This window comes from Populus nigra, chromosome 19 (genome assembly GCF_951802175.1).
Source record: "Populus nigra chromosome 19, ddPopNigr1.1, whole genome shotgun sequence".
In the NCBI taxonomy this organism is placed as follows: Eukaryota; Viridiplantae; Streptophyta; class Magnoliopsida; order Malpighiales; family Salicaceae; genus Populus; species Populus nigra.
In genome coordinates this window covers 9,144,582-9,161,499 of record NC_084870.1, presented here as the reverse complement: position 1 = coordinate 9,161,499, position 16,918 = coordinate 9,144,582, and the positions used below count along the sequence as shown (strand labels likewise).

The window sequence follows — 16,918 nt, the reverse complement described above, 5'->3', positions numbered from 1 at the left end:
CTCAGAAATGTCGGCGGAGCGGGTGATGTGCATAACAAAATTGAGAATAAAAATCTCATGAACAAATAAAGAAACATCAGTTGGGTAGACTTGTAGCTTTGCGTCGAGCCAGAATATTTATACCCAAAAGAATAATGTTATTTTATAAGGAAAAATATAAATCATTTAATTAGTGAAACCCACTAATAACTCTCATAGTGATCATCTGATTGGATGGCTAGCAATCTTACTATTAATATTATTATTCGGTGAAGAATCATTACTCTTTTTTTAACAAGGGCGAACACAGCTGCGAGGTCAAGCTTCACGTTTTGCAAGTTATGGCATGACTGCAGAGCATTCTTCAACTGGATCAAAGACAACAGTCAAAATACCTTCGTTTCCCCAGTTGATGAAATGAAAGTCCACTGATTTTCTGTTAATGGCCAAACACGCCTTTTCCAGAATGTTGTCTCTCTATGTTTTAGGCTGTCCGTCATTTTGCATACCAAATTGCATGCTCAGGCACGCAAAAAGCATACTACAAGTAAAGCAATTGTTCATAAATTCGTGGCTTACAGATTTAACGTAGCGAACAAATTTTAATGCTCATTACAAATTTAAAAATAAAGGAATTGATGACGAGCTGGACTCGCTCAACTTTTTTTTGTGTAAGAATCCTTGTGAATGGAGTTGAATGTTTTTTAAAAAAGGCAACTTACTTAAAAAAGAAAGCTGGAGCAGTGAGCACATCACCAATTACAGTACAGCAGTGGCGTCATTGGTCACCTTCATGGCAGAGTTAATCCTTCACAATAAAACCAGCATATCATCTCCTAACATCTTGCTCTTGCAGAAGGTAAATGGTCAGTTCGTCTACAAGGAGCATAGAATAAAATTGATTTCCCAACCAAAATCTTTCCTTCTTGTCGAACAAACCTGAATCTAAAGAGCTTCGGGGTAAATGAACTGCTTTCTCCATTCTTGTTTCCATAAAAGATGTTCAATAATCTACTTCACATTATCTCCTAGATTTCAGGGTGTTAGTTTTTTGTTTATTGCTCTTTCGGTTCTTCGATTCACTATCCCTCACTTGGCCATCACAGCTACCTTTTCCAGAAGCACTTTCAGCTTTACTTGTACCTGTAGATGATGAATGGTTGACGCTCCAACGGGTATTCACAAACCACTTGTTAACCTGCATAAGACAACTTCTAGGTAAGAAAAGCGTGAAACTATGCTCTCTTATCTTTAACCCATAAGAGTAAATTTTAGAATGAACGAAACAGTTTCCCATTTGTATGACCTGCTCAAAAGTAATTCCTAGCTCTTCTGCCAAGCTTGCTTTTGCAGCTCGGTCTGGATACTGATTTTCCTTGAAGTAACTGTACAGTCTCTGCATACAAAAATGATCAACACCTTTACCTCCTCTACAATTCTTTGTGTGCGTGTATCAGAGAGAGGAGGGGGGGAACAAAAAATATATTATAGAACAATGATAATGGCGTAACACCATGATTTCCAAAAACATCTTGCGAATTGCAAAATAGATAATGGTTCTCTCCATATCAATCTCTGATATTTCTCTTTCTTCAAAAACTAAATAAGCAGCTTTTGTAGGTCGAAAGCAAGACAAGGATGATTTTGCACAAGCACTCTTTGAGAAGTACTACAAAAGTTTCTAATGTAAGTGGATCATGGCTGAAGCTAGCATGCACAAGTGTAAATTTGTTAAAGCAAACTTTGAGGCCTAAGAAAAACGCCAACTAAACACAGACCAGCATTCATTCAGTGAGACGTTTGAAAAGTGACTGAAAGGTTAAAGAATAATATGAAATGCTGAGGACTAAAGGGAAAAAAAAGATTATTTATTTTGTTCTCATTCTAAAAAAGGGCAAAAAAAACCATATTGTATATTTTCAATAAGACCCTGCACCTTAATGAAAAAGGATATAATATACAATGATGGCATGGTATCCACAACTCAATTAAGAATTGATGGGTTATTAGTACTGTTGAACATATGAAACAAATAACTCACAAAAACATACCTGAGTTACAGCCTCTCCAAGTTTTTTATAAGCAGAGGGCCTACCGCTTTTACCACTAGAACCAGATAGAGATGCACCAACATATGATTTAGCTGGGGAAACATTTGTTTCTTGAAAGCTCGAGTTTTGGCAAGTTCCTCTCTCAGGATTACGTTTGTTCTCCTTTAATTCCTGGTTCATATTCTTGCTATTCATTCCATTCTCAGTAACAGAGGCATCTCCATTTGCTGTCACTGTAGCAACATCTCCAGTATTTTTCCTCCTCTTCCTTGGCCCAACAGTATCAGTGTAATCATCATCACTTGAAGTAGAAATGTTTCCATACGTTTCCTTTACAGAGCACAGAAACACGAAATTAAACTATTGAAAGAAAACATCATATGATTAAAAAGTTGGACCATATCAAGAATAAAATCTGCATATTTGAAACTAAGTTTAAACCTCTATGAAGACAGAAGGTGGACAAAATTTAATGTGAAATAATTCTGAAAATATTTTTGCTTGAGAGGCTTATCTTTATCGCTTTAGGAAAAATATTTGCAGAGGAATGTAATGGATATAGTGTTATCTAATATGTAGCACAACTATTTTCTATACATATGTAAGGGCACCACATTCATCTGGAAGCATTACTATTATATTTGCTTCCAACAATCATAAGTATTTGGCATTAGCGTGTTGAAAAGAGTCGAAAGTTATGCTTTGATATATATTCTAATTCCATGAGAATGTGTATAGTACATGACATCTATCAATAATTCCTTGTTCTCTATAATTGGTGTGCTTCTCTGTAAAAGAGTGGAACAAATAGTAGTCAGGTTAAAATAATTTAATTTTATGGAAAGAATCACAATTCCTTCACTTCTCAACAAAAAGCAGGCAAAACACCCATTTGAAACAAAAGATCAGGACATGACTCTAATTACAGGATCATGCTTGGAATATAAGTGTGTTAAACAGCCACCAAAAAAGTGCCAAGACTATATGATAGAAAAGCTGTTTCAAATATTGTAAGATCAGAGGCACTCACATCATAGAGCTTCTTGTAGTCCAATCTGTCAACATTTCTTTTTCCAGAAACAGTTGCTGACTCATCTTGGCACAGATCTGGTTCTAGCATGGATAAAAGCTCGCTGTTTAAAGACTGCATCTTCTTTCCATCAAATTTAGATTTCCTCCCATTAGAAACTCCACGAGGTTCAATAGGCATGCGGCATTCATCTTCTAAAGACAACCCATCACCATTAATAGTGGCAGCAAGATCCTCAGAGTCTGATGTAAAATCAGAACTTGAACTTTCCTGCTTCAGCTTCTCCTCAAGAACTGGAGCATCAGGATCATAGTCATCATCCTCTGAATCATCAGAAGAGAGCCCCGAGTACTCTTTGCCATCAGGGGGGGCCTTGAATTCATCAGATGCAGAAGTGAAGTCAGATTCGTCAGAGCTCGATTCTTCCTTCTGACTCTTCTTATCAATATCTGGACCGTCAGGATCATAATCATTATCATCAGAATCATCAGAAGATGGTCCAAAGTTGTGATCCAGTTTTTGTCCAGACGCTGTGGTGGCAGCCTCAGGGAAAACTTTCTGCACATCGGATAGGAGTACAATAAGGAATGAACACAAGTTTGTAATTAACAAATATTAAGGCTGGAGACCGCATGGTTACCTCCCAGCTATCACTGATAGATATATTTGTTCCTTGAGAATCGTTAAGCAAGCCAATGCAGTCAACTTTGCAATCACATCCAGGGCATAACCAGCCCTCATCATCAGGAGGAACTAAAGGAGAAATGAAAACATGCAATCAGGAAAGTATAAATGACCAGAGAAGTAACTCAGGAACAATTATTCAATTCAGTGCCATCAAACAAGTGGATAGAGCATTACTGTCTTCTCTTAACAATGGTGGTATCAAACAGAACTGATGAAATCCTCTGTCACAAGCACCATCACATAGTATAATATCATTATCAGCATTCAAATCTTTGGACCCACATTTTGCACAGAATATCTGCCACAAATGAATTGTCTAAGCAATTACACTCCAAGAGATATTCACTGTTATAAGAACCGTCCTAAACAGCAACAATCATGGAAATAAGAAGCTTGTTAACAAGAGAATATGACAAATTTAAAAAAAAAATCCTACATCCTCACTGTCAATCTGTCCTTCAGAATCAAATAAAGATGATGGGAACCTTCCTTCGCTGCACAGAGAATCAATATGTTGAAATAAATCCCTTATTTTCACTTTGCGTCTGGTAATTTCAGATGTGGCTCGCTGCAACTCCTTCTCGGGCTTTAACTTTTCTAGGCTGGAAAGTTACACATGTCAAAGAAAAAAAGATAAACTCTCCAGTGGAGAAAAGATCGCTACACAGTGTGTAAAAAAGAGCTTGAGATCAAATCATTTTAAAGGGCAGGTCAAACTGGATTTCATTTTAAAACAAAAGGATTTCCTTCTATTTCTCATAATCATACCAAGCAAAAACAATTCTCTAGTTCATCAAATTAGCCTCCTTGACAAAGATATTGAGATATTTTGCCACATACACGATATTATAAGCAATGGAAGTTTTTAAAGGAAAAAGATGGGCTCAGATCTATGCACACAAGGAGGGAGAGAGATGCACCGGAGAAGAGGGTTATTACTTGGCAATAACACTGAAAGCTGAACTAACATCATCTTAAATTCCTTGTTTCAAAAAAATTAAACCAGCATCCTTTATTGATCCCACTGCTCATTTGTATAGCACTTCTCATAATGGACACAATTGACACTAATGATCATCTGGTCCAAAGACAAGCATCAAAAGTTTATCCAATGTAAATAACTTTTAATTCTTTGCAAGTGTGGCTAAAAAGATTCTTGTTCTATATTTTTTTTCTCAGATGTTGGCCTCTTCCAAATGCAATGAGTCCTTGGTGGATAGTCAGTGCATAAATTTGGATGCAACTTTCCATACTAAAAAAAAATTGTGCTAAAATCAAAACAAAAACATTAAGAGAACAAAATTTAAAAGGTCATTAAAAACAAAACACAAGAAAAGGCTACAGAAAAACTTTGTGGTAGAATAGTACACACCTAAGTCCTTTCCAGCCTTCCCCGGAATAAGCAGTGATCAAGCTTTGCTCATAGCTCATCCGATTCAATAAGTACCTAAGATGTGCCCTGATTTTGGAATATTCATCAGCCACAATATTTTTTCCTCTTCTCTTTTTCCTTCTTTTCCCTTTTTTATCACCAGTGGAATTAACATTACCTGAATTATTACTTGATTCAGGAGCTTTAGGTTTCTCTTGTGATCTTGACCGGAGAACTCTATCACTACTTCTCAAAGATCTTAACATATATATCTTCCTTGACAATCTTGAAGCACTCTTACCACTAGGTCTACCGCGTCTAGTAATACCAATCGCAACTCTAGATGGTGTTTCCAAATGTTCATTATCTGGGCCTTTGTCCTCATCATCATGAGTTGGTCTTGTTTGTTCATTTGCAGGAATGATGATACTGTCACCAGGAAGCAAGCCTGCATGTTTGATAGGAGAACTCTTGGTCACAAGTTGAGTAAGCGGCTCTGAATTCTTGATAGCAATGCCACTATATAATTCAGTGTCAATTCCCGTTGAATCATTTTCTGAAAGTTCAGATCCAGGCTTCTGTCTTTCTTCTGATGGTTCACAACAAGCTCTGTCAGAAAGTAACTCAAGTGTATGTCCAAATATAGTTTGTTGAGGGTATGAACTTTTATCAATCTGGTTACCCTTGCTTGCATCTCCATGCGGCGGACCCACATCTTCAGTACAAGAATTATTGGCTAGATTTTCAAGTGATGCTTGTGAGGTTTCATTAGCAATGCAGCTTGATGATGCAGCATTGATATTTCCAGGTTCATCCTGTAGATTACCAGAGTCAGTTGCTTTTGATGATTCACCATGCGTACACGCAGTATTCACACTTCTAGCACCTGGCTCGAGTTTCTGATCTATAGCAGTTAGTATAGGTCTTGAACTTTCATCAAAAGTAGCACCCCTGGCATCTTCGGGAGGTGGATCCAAATCAGTAAAAGAATTGTTTGTTACATCTTCATCAAAAGTACCGCTATCTCCGGCTTCAATTTGTATGATTTCAGACTCAAGCTTATGTTTCTCTTCCGAATATCCACCACAGTTGTATTCAGCAGTTAATTCATGAGTATTTTCCAGTTTAGTTTGTGAAGGGCAAGAGTAACTTTTAGTTTGAGAACTAACTTGTGATGGAGAAACACCCATGTTCTCAGCCTCAGACATATGCTATAAGTAAAATATATCAGCTCTCTAGAATTCAAAATTGAACCTTGTATTAGAAGGGTCTTCCCACAAAACTACTGTGACAAGAAAAAATCCGAGTCACTACAAATAGCATGGATGTTGTTCTACTATCTATACTCCATACACTTGCAGCAAACATCAAACATCAAACATCAGGAAATTTCTTGGAGAGAGATAGTAATCCTATCTCAACAAAGCAGCCCAAATAAGCAGAGCATGGACAAGGCAAGGCAGTGATTTATATAATGACTAGACGATCAAGGCATAATAGTTATTTCAAATGTTACCTTGTCTTTGCACAAGGAAATTCAACCAAATCTCCATAAGAAGACAAAGACTATTATCATTCAGTCGGTTACGTTAATTGTTCACTGTTCACTAATACAATGCAATTAAACAAGTTAAACACTACAAAACATACGCATCTCCATGTAAACGACGAGTCAGTTTAGAGACACAACCTTAATTGCACACTTGCAACAATTGGCATCAACACACATCTTTTTACCAGTTACTAAAATTCTGCAAACCTAGCTAGCATCAATTATCAGGAATAAATGATAAATTCTTGAATATAATAAATATTTGCCTCTGTGGTCGAAAACCTCTACCCTCATTCCCTTGCAATTATTTATCACTAAGCTAATAGGACCTAGAAAACATATTCCTCTGCTCACTAATTCCTCTGCTCTCTCTCTCTTTTTATGCACATTTTTACTTAGCAGAAACTAATCTATATATAGCTAGCTTGAGCATTAGATTGCAAAGCTAAAATTTTAAAAAATAATATCAATCTAAAAATCCAGTTGTTTCTTTCTTCTCTTTTCTTTTTTTGTTTTCTTGCAGTTTCTTGGCATCCAAACAGCTCAAAAAAGAATGCAAATCGATTAAGGAACTTCACTCGGGCGACATTTCTACGTTGCATTCCTTTTAAGCTCAAACAAAACAAAAGCATCAAAAACCACAACCCTCAACTTTTCTCGGCGGATTTAGTTTCTCTTTTACGGTTTTCTGGAGGAAAGGATAATAAAAAACGAATATGTACAAAAATGAAACTGAGATATTTTTAGTTTAGAGAACTGACCTTAGCCTTTTATTCTTGCTGCTTATAGTATTAGTTTCTGCACAGGAGAGCAAAACAGAGTTTTGATGCGGAGAGAGGAAGAGAATTTTTTAGGAGCGAAGAGGAGGAAGAAGAAAAAAGCGGTTGATAGTGGTGGTGGTGGTGGAAGAAGCCTCTAAATCTGGGCCACCGTCGCTGCGAAAGTAAGAAAAAGGGCTTTCTGTTCCTGCCCTTGTGCGCTTTCGGTATAATTTTTGTGTGTTTCCCAATGTTCCGTTTTATGGGCTGGGCTTTCCTTTTTTAATATTTGCTCTCTTATACAGAAAGGCCAGGTGTGGGCTAGTTTGCGTTTTATTTTTATATATTGGTCCGACTAGCCTGAAGTAGATAAATACGGCCTTCTTAGTAGCTAGAGTCTGCGCCTATTTTTCGATGGCTTGTATACGTGGGCTCAGGCCTGTTCTGCTAGATTTATTGATAAAAATTGCCTTAAAAAATGATTCCAGCCTTTATTTTGTTATCCATTTGGATTCCTATTCCTTCCTTCTATGGAAAGTTTTTGATGAGGTAAAATGTTAACATGATAAAGGGTTATAAATCTGGGATCACGTGACTTGCATGTGCCCACATGCATTAGATTGGACGGTGGAAAATTAAATTAAATTTGTTTGCATTTATTCCAGATTACACGTTTTCTTTCATGTTTAAGAACTGATATTTTATATACTATGGTTAATATATACAGTTGACACCATTATTATATATACCAAGTCAGAAACACATGGACTCCATCACAAAAACAACTTTAAAATATTACAAATTTGCTATATATAATTATAATGAATTTAATATTCAAAGTGCCCTTGTAATTAATTTATATATCTTCTTTTTTTTTCTCCTCTCCCTCCCCTCTGTCTCCACTAATTAACCTCACAAGATTCAGGCGTGTAAGGTTTAAGTGTGGGTGGGTTTTTGCTAGATGTGCTGGTCTGGCTCAAGACTTGGCTCCGTCGGTGCATGGTACGCAGGGCTAATTTGTTGGTTCTAGTAGCTTGGCTGGTGATGGTCTGTGATTGTATAGCTCGGGTGTTTAGGTCTGGCTCAGTACTCTTGGAGTTGTTGCGGGTAGTTTGTTATATATGATTTTCTTTAAAAATAAAATAATTTTTAATCTATCAACATCAATTGTGGGTAGCTTGTGGTGATTTTCTTTAAACCATCAAGATTCAAGAAGAGTGGTGGTTCAGGAGACAAGAAAGTGGAAGAAAGTGGAAGTTAGGGATTTGGAGAGATTAAGAATTAGGAATTTGATGATAGAAAAAAAGGAACCTAAGTTGTTAATATACGAAGGCATTTTTGTATTTTCATCAAAATTTAAAACTAGCTTTGACTTAGATTATAATCTTTTTAAATATGTAGAGAAAAGGGCTAGCTGAATGATTTGTTGCACCAACTTATTATACTAACTTGAGCATGAACCAGGGTTCAACTTATTTCACTGTTCTTGAGGGCTCTATGTGATAGATTTCATGGGAGGGACTATAGATCTTTCCCTGGGAGGATGTTCAACTTCAATATTGTTTTCTTCCTTTATTTTCATTCTTTAAACATCATTAAATTTCTTAAGGGTTTATGTATCGAGAAGCAAATCTCCCTCTAGTGAAAGTACTTAACAATTCAACTGCTATATCCAGGACTTGGAGCTCAGTTCTTTAATTTTTCTTAAATACGAGGAAGCAAACAAAGCCATGAGATCATAACCTTAATCGCCACTAATCTCGAGCCGAATCTTCGACTCAAATACCAGTTTATGAGGGAGTTGTTTGAGTTCAAGAAGATGTATAGGCCTTAGCATCTGCATTGAGCTTGCACGCATAAGAGCTTACGTATGAGGATGAATTAACACCACCTCCAACCTAAAAGCCTAGACTAGGGGGTTATGGTTTTATCTTCTGTGTAAGCATTTATCTTCTTACATTCCTTTTCTAGGTGGTATAATTACATGTATACCTAACAAATCTTCCCCTCACATGGAAGTCTAGTCTATTTAAACACAACTCTCGTTCTAAACGAAGTATTTAATATTTCAAGTGCGGTATTCAAAATTTGAAGCTTAGCTCTTTTGATTAATCAAGAGGAAACCATCAAAGTTATTGGAGCCTAACCACAAATATCACTCGTCTCGAGCCACACCTTCGAGTCTAGTATCAATTTATTAGGAAGCTAGGCCTCGGTGTTTGTATTGGATTTGCACTCATGAGGGATTACACATAAAAGATGAGTATTACCTCCAACTCATAAGTCTAGATTAATGAGTTCCATGCATCTTATATAAAAACACCTTTCTTTTTTTCATTATGAAATATTTACTGGTATCAAATAAAATTAATTAGCAATAAGTGAAAGTTTTCATTTTATTACATGTACAGTGATTCAACAAGATTGTATCCTACCTAACCAGAACATATATATCAACAAATAACCCATTTCAGAAATTTCAAAGGGAAATGAAAAGGTTCTGTTAGTGGATCTCGTGTCTCCTCTTAGAACAAAACTCAGTGGCTTCCATCAAGACAGCAGTTTGAACACTATATGCTTTGACTTGGCCTGTCTAATGGCAAACATATCATCTGAAACGAGACTGTGTGGTTTGTTGGGTTTTAACTAATTCAAATCTTCAATAATTTCATGTGGTACCTACCCAAATGGATAATCATCCAGCATTTTCTGAAACCCTTCTCTTAATCATAAGCATTAAAGTACATAAACTTATGTTCTTCGGACTTCTATTGGAGTAGGGTTAGCAACCTATCAATCATAATTCACAATCTAACTCGTAATAGTGTGAGATACTGATCTAAAAGACTTTATGACAAAAGGAAAGCAGCATGAAAGTAAACCCCCACCATCACGTCTTTCTCAAGATTTTCTTCCATTTACTACCCACTTCTAGACCAAGAATTCTGTAGCGGAACTTTCTTCGAACTTCGTAATCTATCATGAATATGATTTTGAAAAAAGAAGAGAAAAGAAACACATATAATTCATCATATTTTCTTAAAGAACTAACTACAATGCATGCTAACTATTATATAATAAGCTTTACCATGGGCCAACTTTTTTTTCTTGGTGAAAAATCACGAACCAACCAGAGCACTAAAAAACTGTCAGAAATTGGATAGAAGGGAGAAGTTAATTAATTGATTGTTGAAGAATATTTTAGCAACTCGGCTCAAAAAATTGGACCACACAGGAGCAGGTAATACGTAATTTCAAAGTTGGCTGGCTAATTAATGAGGCCGGATGGTCCCTTGTGTAATCCTTACGTTGGACAAAAAATGAGTTGGCTCATGACATTAACATACCAGATCAATTGCTCTTGGAATAACACAAGAGCGGCAAGCCTACATAATATATCTCCCAGAAACACTCCATTAGAGAAACAGGTCAGAAATGTAGAGTGAGTGGTCCTGGTTCTCACCATCGATCGGCCGATTAGATTAATATGTAGCCCTTGGGTCTTAATTATAAATTCCACCACACCTGCTGCTTAGGAAAGTCCCAACATATTTTAGGAGTTCGATAGGATATGTAGGCATCACATGAAGAAAGAACAAAATTTATAAGTGGTTGATCGAATTGTATGGCATTTAATGTAGTAGTAGCTATCAACCGGCATAATAGTTGGGAAAACATGGATCTTCAATTAAAAAAGAATATATGCAATCTCTAGTTCGAGGTGTTAGAAATTTTTATTAATTAATATGGTTTAATTATAATGGTGGGTATATTAACTGTTAAAAAACCATGCATGTCAACTTAATTAAAATTAAAATTGTTATGTAAAGCTTAATTAATCAGGAATTGATGGTTTAGTTTTATATTATCTCTAATATCAACTAGCTTGCCTTGGTTTAGAATGGGAGTCATAATTTCTTGAAGGGTTCAAGTCATTTTCCTTCACATGGAATAAATGATAAAACTCTGAAATTAAAGAAAGAAGCAAAATATATATTCCTTAAAAGTGGGTGGGGGAATCAGAGGAAAATACAACAACGTCCGTTTAATTATCTTTGTGTGGTGTGATTAAGTTTCCTCGAAATGCTAGAATATTTCTTGATGCTCTAAGCTTACATCCACATCATTTCCATGACAATTCTATTTGCAGACAATCCTGTTAATTCACTGAAAAGAAAAACGAGAAAAGTTGAATATATATGAAAAGTATCAGAGGACTCGTGGTTAGGTTGAAGTCTGCGTCATGAATTTTAAGAGCTGCCTTTGTGCCGCTGAGCAAAATCTCAAATTATCCGAAACAAAAGAGAGAGAAAAATGTTTGAAGGGGACACAAGACTTTTCTATCTTGACCTTGGCTATAAAGTGTAGCTGCCGGAGAGTTGGGTTTGAATGTTTATTTAAAACGGTGATAGTTGTTTTTTAAAATATTTTTTTTAATATAGTATATTTTTTATTTTTTAAAATTTATTTTTGATATTAATACATAAAAAAATGAAAAATATCAAAAAAAATTAATTTAAAGCAAAACGAATATTTAATTTTAATAAAAATTAGGTTAAAATTCAATAACAAATATATACATTAATTGTATATTTTGAGAAACTTGTACAACTAGACTTGTACCCATGACAGATTATAATCCACCAAAGTCATCAAGTCACACACTAATCTGGTTAATTCCATTTTTTTTATGCTTTTACTAACTCTAATTCATGACCTTTCTGGGTTAAAACAAATATCCATACTCTCACTGTTTTTCCAAACTACGGCAAAACTTGGAGAAATCTTATGATTCTCATAAAGTTATTAGTTATTTTTTAAATCTATTTTAAAGAAAAAATAAATACAAATAAGAAAGATATTTATATCATTTTTAGCAAATCATGAATGTTATTTTGTTTTTATTTATGTATTTGTTTTTTTAAATGAATTTATCATGTAATCAATAGAATATTACTAATAGCAGTACTGGCATAACTATATACGGCAAAGGATGTCTAGTTAATTAATGCTTAGCAGTCTGGGTAGTAGATTTCAAAGGAAAATTATATAGTAAAATGTAGAATTATATAAAAATCATGAGAGGATTGTCGTAGGTTACTGTAGCTCAAGGTTCCTTGAACTTTCTATTAAATTAAAAATATGTGCTTAATAAATTAAGTTATTAGGATTATCTAATTCCTGCTGTAATATATATTTCAAACTAATAAGTTTTTTTTTTCTTTTTTTCACTTCTCTTTCCTTGCAGACGACGCTCAAAACATTTGGACTACTAGTTATATATCTAGAAGAAGACCAAATATGCTATGGTCTTTGCTTAATTGTTTTCATTTAATTTGTACTTCTGTTCAATTAATCCGTTTCTGTCGGCAATCGCTGCAAGTGATGATCATAAGCATGTTTTAGACCAAACAAATATACGTGGAAAAGATATAAACATGTCAGAAAGAAAAAAAGTGAACTACAAGCAAGGTCCATTACATCTGAAAGAAACATTTCATGTACTAGACAAACAGAGTGGTCAAGGTCACACCCTTTCCACAGGTTAAGTGAACCACAATACAATACCTGACTCTGAAACATCCTTATCAGTAAATAACCTTTAACAGTTGGTCCCAAAAGCTACCTAGCTAGCTTTTCTCAGATGTATTCCTCGCTCGAATGAAAGACCAAGAAAAAGAAGAAATCTAAAATTAATAAGTAATCTATTATTATTCTACATTCGAATCCATTTGACTTAATTAATGTGGTTGGACGCTCCCAAAGAAATCACCTTCTTCTTTCCGGGGCCCAACGTGGCAAAGCTGGGCTAAAATGCTTGGATACCACCCTAGAATCAAGCAACTCCATGATCGGAGTAAAATTGACGCACCTTGGTACCTTATACTGATTAATGGATGCCCCCCTTGAAATCGCATAATCCATCAGCTCCTCAAATGTACCATTTTTAACCACACGTATCTCTAGTGGTCCAATTGAATTATCTGCGACTCGACCTTGTCGATACACCGAGTTCAAAGATTCTTCCATGGCAAGGCAACATTGGTTCAGTACCTCGTCACCAGGAGAGTTTGCTGAGTCTTTGACCAATAATTCCCAGTAAATCACATAGTGCCCTGGAATCGTCTTTGTATCGGCATGGCTTGTGTATTCAACTACACTTGTGTTGAATTCACGTAGAAGTTGCGATGCATTCTCGACGGCCTTTTGTAACTCGGCCTCATCTGTTTTGTCTGAGTCAATACTGAGCAATACATTCTTTCTTCGTACGAAATGGAATTGAGGAGCTGAGTTGTGGAACCCAGTAACTCGAAGGATGTCACCAACTCGATACCTGTATAAACCGGCGTAGGTTGTGATAACAAGCTCGTATTCTTTACCCAATTCAACATCAGCAAGATCAACAAGTTTTGGAGTTGAATCCTGGCTGATCTCAGCAGGCTCATGGGGTAAAAACTCAAAGTAGGCCATATTCGGCATGATTGTGTAGCAAACTTCTGATGGCTTGCACATTGGGTTGAGGTTCAACCCAAAGTAACATTCTGAAGAGGCATACATGGTGCATGCTTTAGGTAAGCCACCACTGTAGTAGTCAAGGGTAGGGATATATTGGGCCATGGCTCCAGTGACGATTACGTCAAGATATTTGGTATTAGGCCAAATTCTTGTAATGATCCCTTCCCAATTTTCCTTACCACACTCCATCCTGACAAACTCTGCGAGCTTTGGGTTCGGTTTCAGAATATTCACCATGCAATCTTTGACCGTCGGGTCAGTGATTTTCTTGTTTAGCATTCCTGACTCGATATCATCAGAAAGTTCAAGCCAGTGAAGCTGGAGAAACCTTATAGCACGGAGGAGGCCGGAGGCAAAGACTGCACCGACCCTGAGCACTTGTTCGCGCTCTAGAAGGCCACAGAGCATCTGAGTGTACATGCTCTGGAATGAATCTGCACAAAGAATGGCCTCATTCGGGCTTGTGTACACGTTGTAAGGATCATATGGACGTGTCTTGAAGTGGTCACTCTTGTAATAGCTTGTAAGCACCGGACGAGCCAAGAGACCTCCTGGGGTTCTTGTTTCAGATTTCACAAACAAGAAGTATAAGCCTTTGCCTTTGTCTAACCCAGGCACGTAACTGTTGCATAAAAAAATTGCATTTTTATCAGTATAAAAGTTATATATAAAAAAAAAATCACACATGCATGTGAGCTGAAATTAAATGAAGCTCGCATAATTAACATGAACGCGTTTATTGGAAAAAAAAAATTTGGAACTTACAGGTTCATTACTGGCATGAGTAAACTATACAATAATTGGCGACGATCCAGCTCTTGTTTAATTGTTGGCATGAGCTTTCTTTCACCAGCAGATGTCCCGGAACTATAAAAAATCAAGAAGACAAAAACTTAATTAGGCCAAGAATCACAGTACACAAGGAAAGTTTACAAGTAATTAATATAGTTGTATAAAACTCACCTAGTGAGGAATTCTGAGATGGGGTGAGCTGATAAGATGGAAGAGCGATCTCCATTAGCAATTCGTTGAATTTCAGGCTGAAGATCCTCGTATCTAATCATGGGGATTTTAGACTTAAAAGTCTCACGGTCAATTGCACCATCAAGATTGAACCGTTTTAAGTACTCAACCTCGGAGTTTTGGGTCAAGATTTTAGCCAAAACATCCTCTTGAACGGAGTCAGCATTTCTAGTCATTTCCTCAAGGAATTGAAGAGCTTTAGCATCTTTCTCACACGCTGGAGGACCAAGAGGTGATGAAAGAGCATTATCAACAGCCATAGAGGGAGGGGAAAGAAGAAGGAGGGTAATTTAGAAGAAGGAAAAATGTGTTTTTAGAGAGAGAAAGAGATGGGGTGTGGTATATTAGTTGAATTAAGAAGTTGAGAGTTGAAGTGTGAGAATGGAGGGTGGCTTTGCTGGGCTTTATATAGGTGAATTAAGCCAGTCGGCAGTGGCCTTACGTGAAGGAAAATGGTATGCCACGTCATGAGCCATGTAAGAGTGGGACCTAAAGGGGCAAAAGGGAGATTGGAAGGAAGCTGACGGACTTGATTGGGATTTGGGAAGGGAAATTTTAGACACCAACAAAACAATTGTCCTAGATAAAATGTTGAGTTACCAGGGGACACAGTGGGTCCCACAAAACGTAGACATGGCTAGAAATAAGGCGGGCATGTGGGGTTAGGTGACCGCCATGTCAGCGAAGAGATGCGGGGCAAGATGTTATACGCGTCACCCACCACGCGGCTGCTTTTGGGGCACAGATGCTGGTCATCGACGGTGACTCATGGCCGGCGTGTGAGACATTTTTCACTGTTATATTAGCTTTCCAACGTGAAACAGATGCGTCATAGAGTGCTAATAAAATTTCTCTATTTCCTCGGTATCCTGCGCATGGACCGTACATGTCACTAAAAGGTTTTCTTCTTCTTTTTAAGCTATAATAGAGCCATTTTTTAAAAAGAATATCAAGAATAAATTCTGTCATTCAAGCAGGTAGATAATCTAATTCATACACATTCAAATTCAAATTCAAATTTAAGTAGAATATTCAGTTTGAGCACCGATTTGCAAGTATAAAGGTTGTCACCTCACATCATGCATGGCTTAAATAAGAAGATGTATACTAGTTGTCAAATGCCAGCCGAAACCGTTTACTAAAGAGAGACAAACATTGCGTACTGATCCTGTCCTCAAAATTGCGTGCTCCTACGTAGCCAAACTCGTCAGGATTTAGGAACTCGTATGCCATTCTAAATTAGCCTCTTCTTTTTGTCAAAAACGAGACAAGGAAAAAAAAAAAAAAAACAGGGAACTTCAAGTGGGCTGGTGGGGTGGGGGCGGGGGATTCTTCTGGTGAATGTTGTTTTTTATCTGAAAGTTGGCCTGGCTGCCTTTTAACAATTTAAAATATGCTACGAAGTATCGTGAAAAAACTATGCCCTGAAGAGTTCATGATCAAAAGTGGAATTCATACAAAAACAAAAACAATCGGTTTGATTCATCGTTAGTACTCATATATCAGAAATGGTCTGCTGAACATTAAAAAAAAAAACGGTTGTTACATTTGTTGTTCAATAAAAAGATTATAGAGATAAACGGTATACTTGCGGCTCTGTTGCGTATTTGATAGACACGACACATTATTTTAATTTTGTGCGACTAACAACATGAATCCAGCTTGAACTACTGGAGAGTAACAGCAAAAATCCTCAATTAGTTTATCCTGTTGGCCAATACATTATAAGTTCTTAGTGTCTGGAGCATATTTATTAATCCAAGTACGGAAAACAATGGGCATTCTCAAGACACAGCAAAGATTTAATTAGGATTGGAACACAACCTCCACGGGATTCCCAGCCTGTACTGTAGTACAGCAGGGGCAATCACGTGTGTCTTATATATTTCCTCTGTGGTTCCTTCACTTCTTGTTTTATTTTTATTTTTTTTAATATGATGGGGAATAATC

General features: G+C 36.6%; 2 protein-coding genes across 5 annotated transcripts; both read right to left on the bottom strand.

Annotated features, from left to right (window-relative positions):
• Window positions 1-363: 363 nt before the first annotated feature.
• LOC133680309 (homeobox protein HAT3.1-like) lies at window positions 364-7,632 on the bottom strand. Of its 4 annotated transcripts, XR_009836290.1 has the most exons (10): window positions 7,433-7,632; window positions 5,120-6,404; window positions 4,184-4,349; window positions 3,922-4,045; window positions 3,701-3,813; window positions 3,061-3,618; window positions 2,031-2,390; window positions 1,286-1,375; window positions 702-1,177; window positions 364-520 (listed from the first exon to the last, which is right to left on the bottom strand). XR_009836290.1 is itself a non-coding variant. In XM_062103171.1 (9 exons), the coding sequence occupies exons 2-9, from the start codon at window positions 6,325-6,327 to the stop codon at window positions 1,001-1,003; spliced, it is 2,796 nt and encodes a 931-aa protein (XP_061959155.1). In that variant the 5' UTR covers window positions 6,328-6,404; window positions 7,433-7,632; the 3' UTR covers window positions 522-1,000. The 4 variants fall into 4 exon arrangements, 3 of the variants coding, with proteins under 3 accessions (XP_061959155.1, XP_061959157.1, XP_061959156.1); XM_062103171.1 differs by lacking the exon at window positions 364-520 and having other exon boundaries at window positions 522-1,177; XM_062103173.1 differs by lacking the exon at window positions 364-520 and having other exon boundaries at window positions 522-1,177; window positions 2,031-2,360.
• A 5,236-nt stretch (window positions 7,633-12,868) lies between these two features.
• On the bottom strand, window positions 12,869-15,336 carry LOC133679437 (probable indole-3-acetic acid-amido synthetase GH3.1). The gene is made up of 3 exons (XM_062102037.1): window positions 14,909-15,336; window positions 14,711-14,812; window positions 12,869-14,567 (listed from the first exon to the last, which is right to left on the bottom strand). Exons 1-3 carry the CDS (start codon window positions 15,226-15,228, stop codon window positions 13,199-13,201), a joined length of 1,791 nt encoding a protein of 596 aa, XP_061958021.1. The 5' UTR covers window positions 15,229-15,336; the 3' UTR covers window positions 12,869-13,198.
• Between the last annotated feature and the right edge of the window lie 1,582 nt (window positions 15,337-16,918).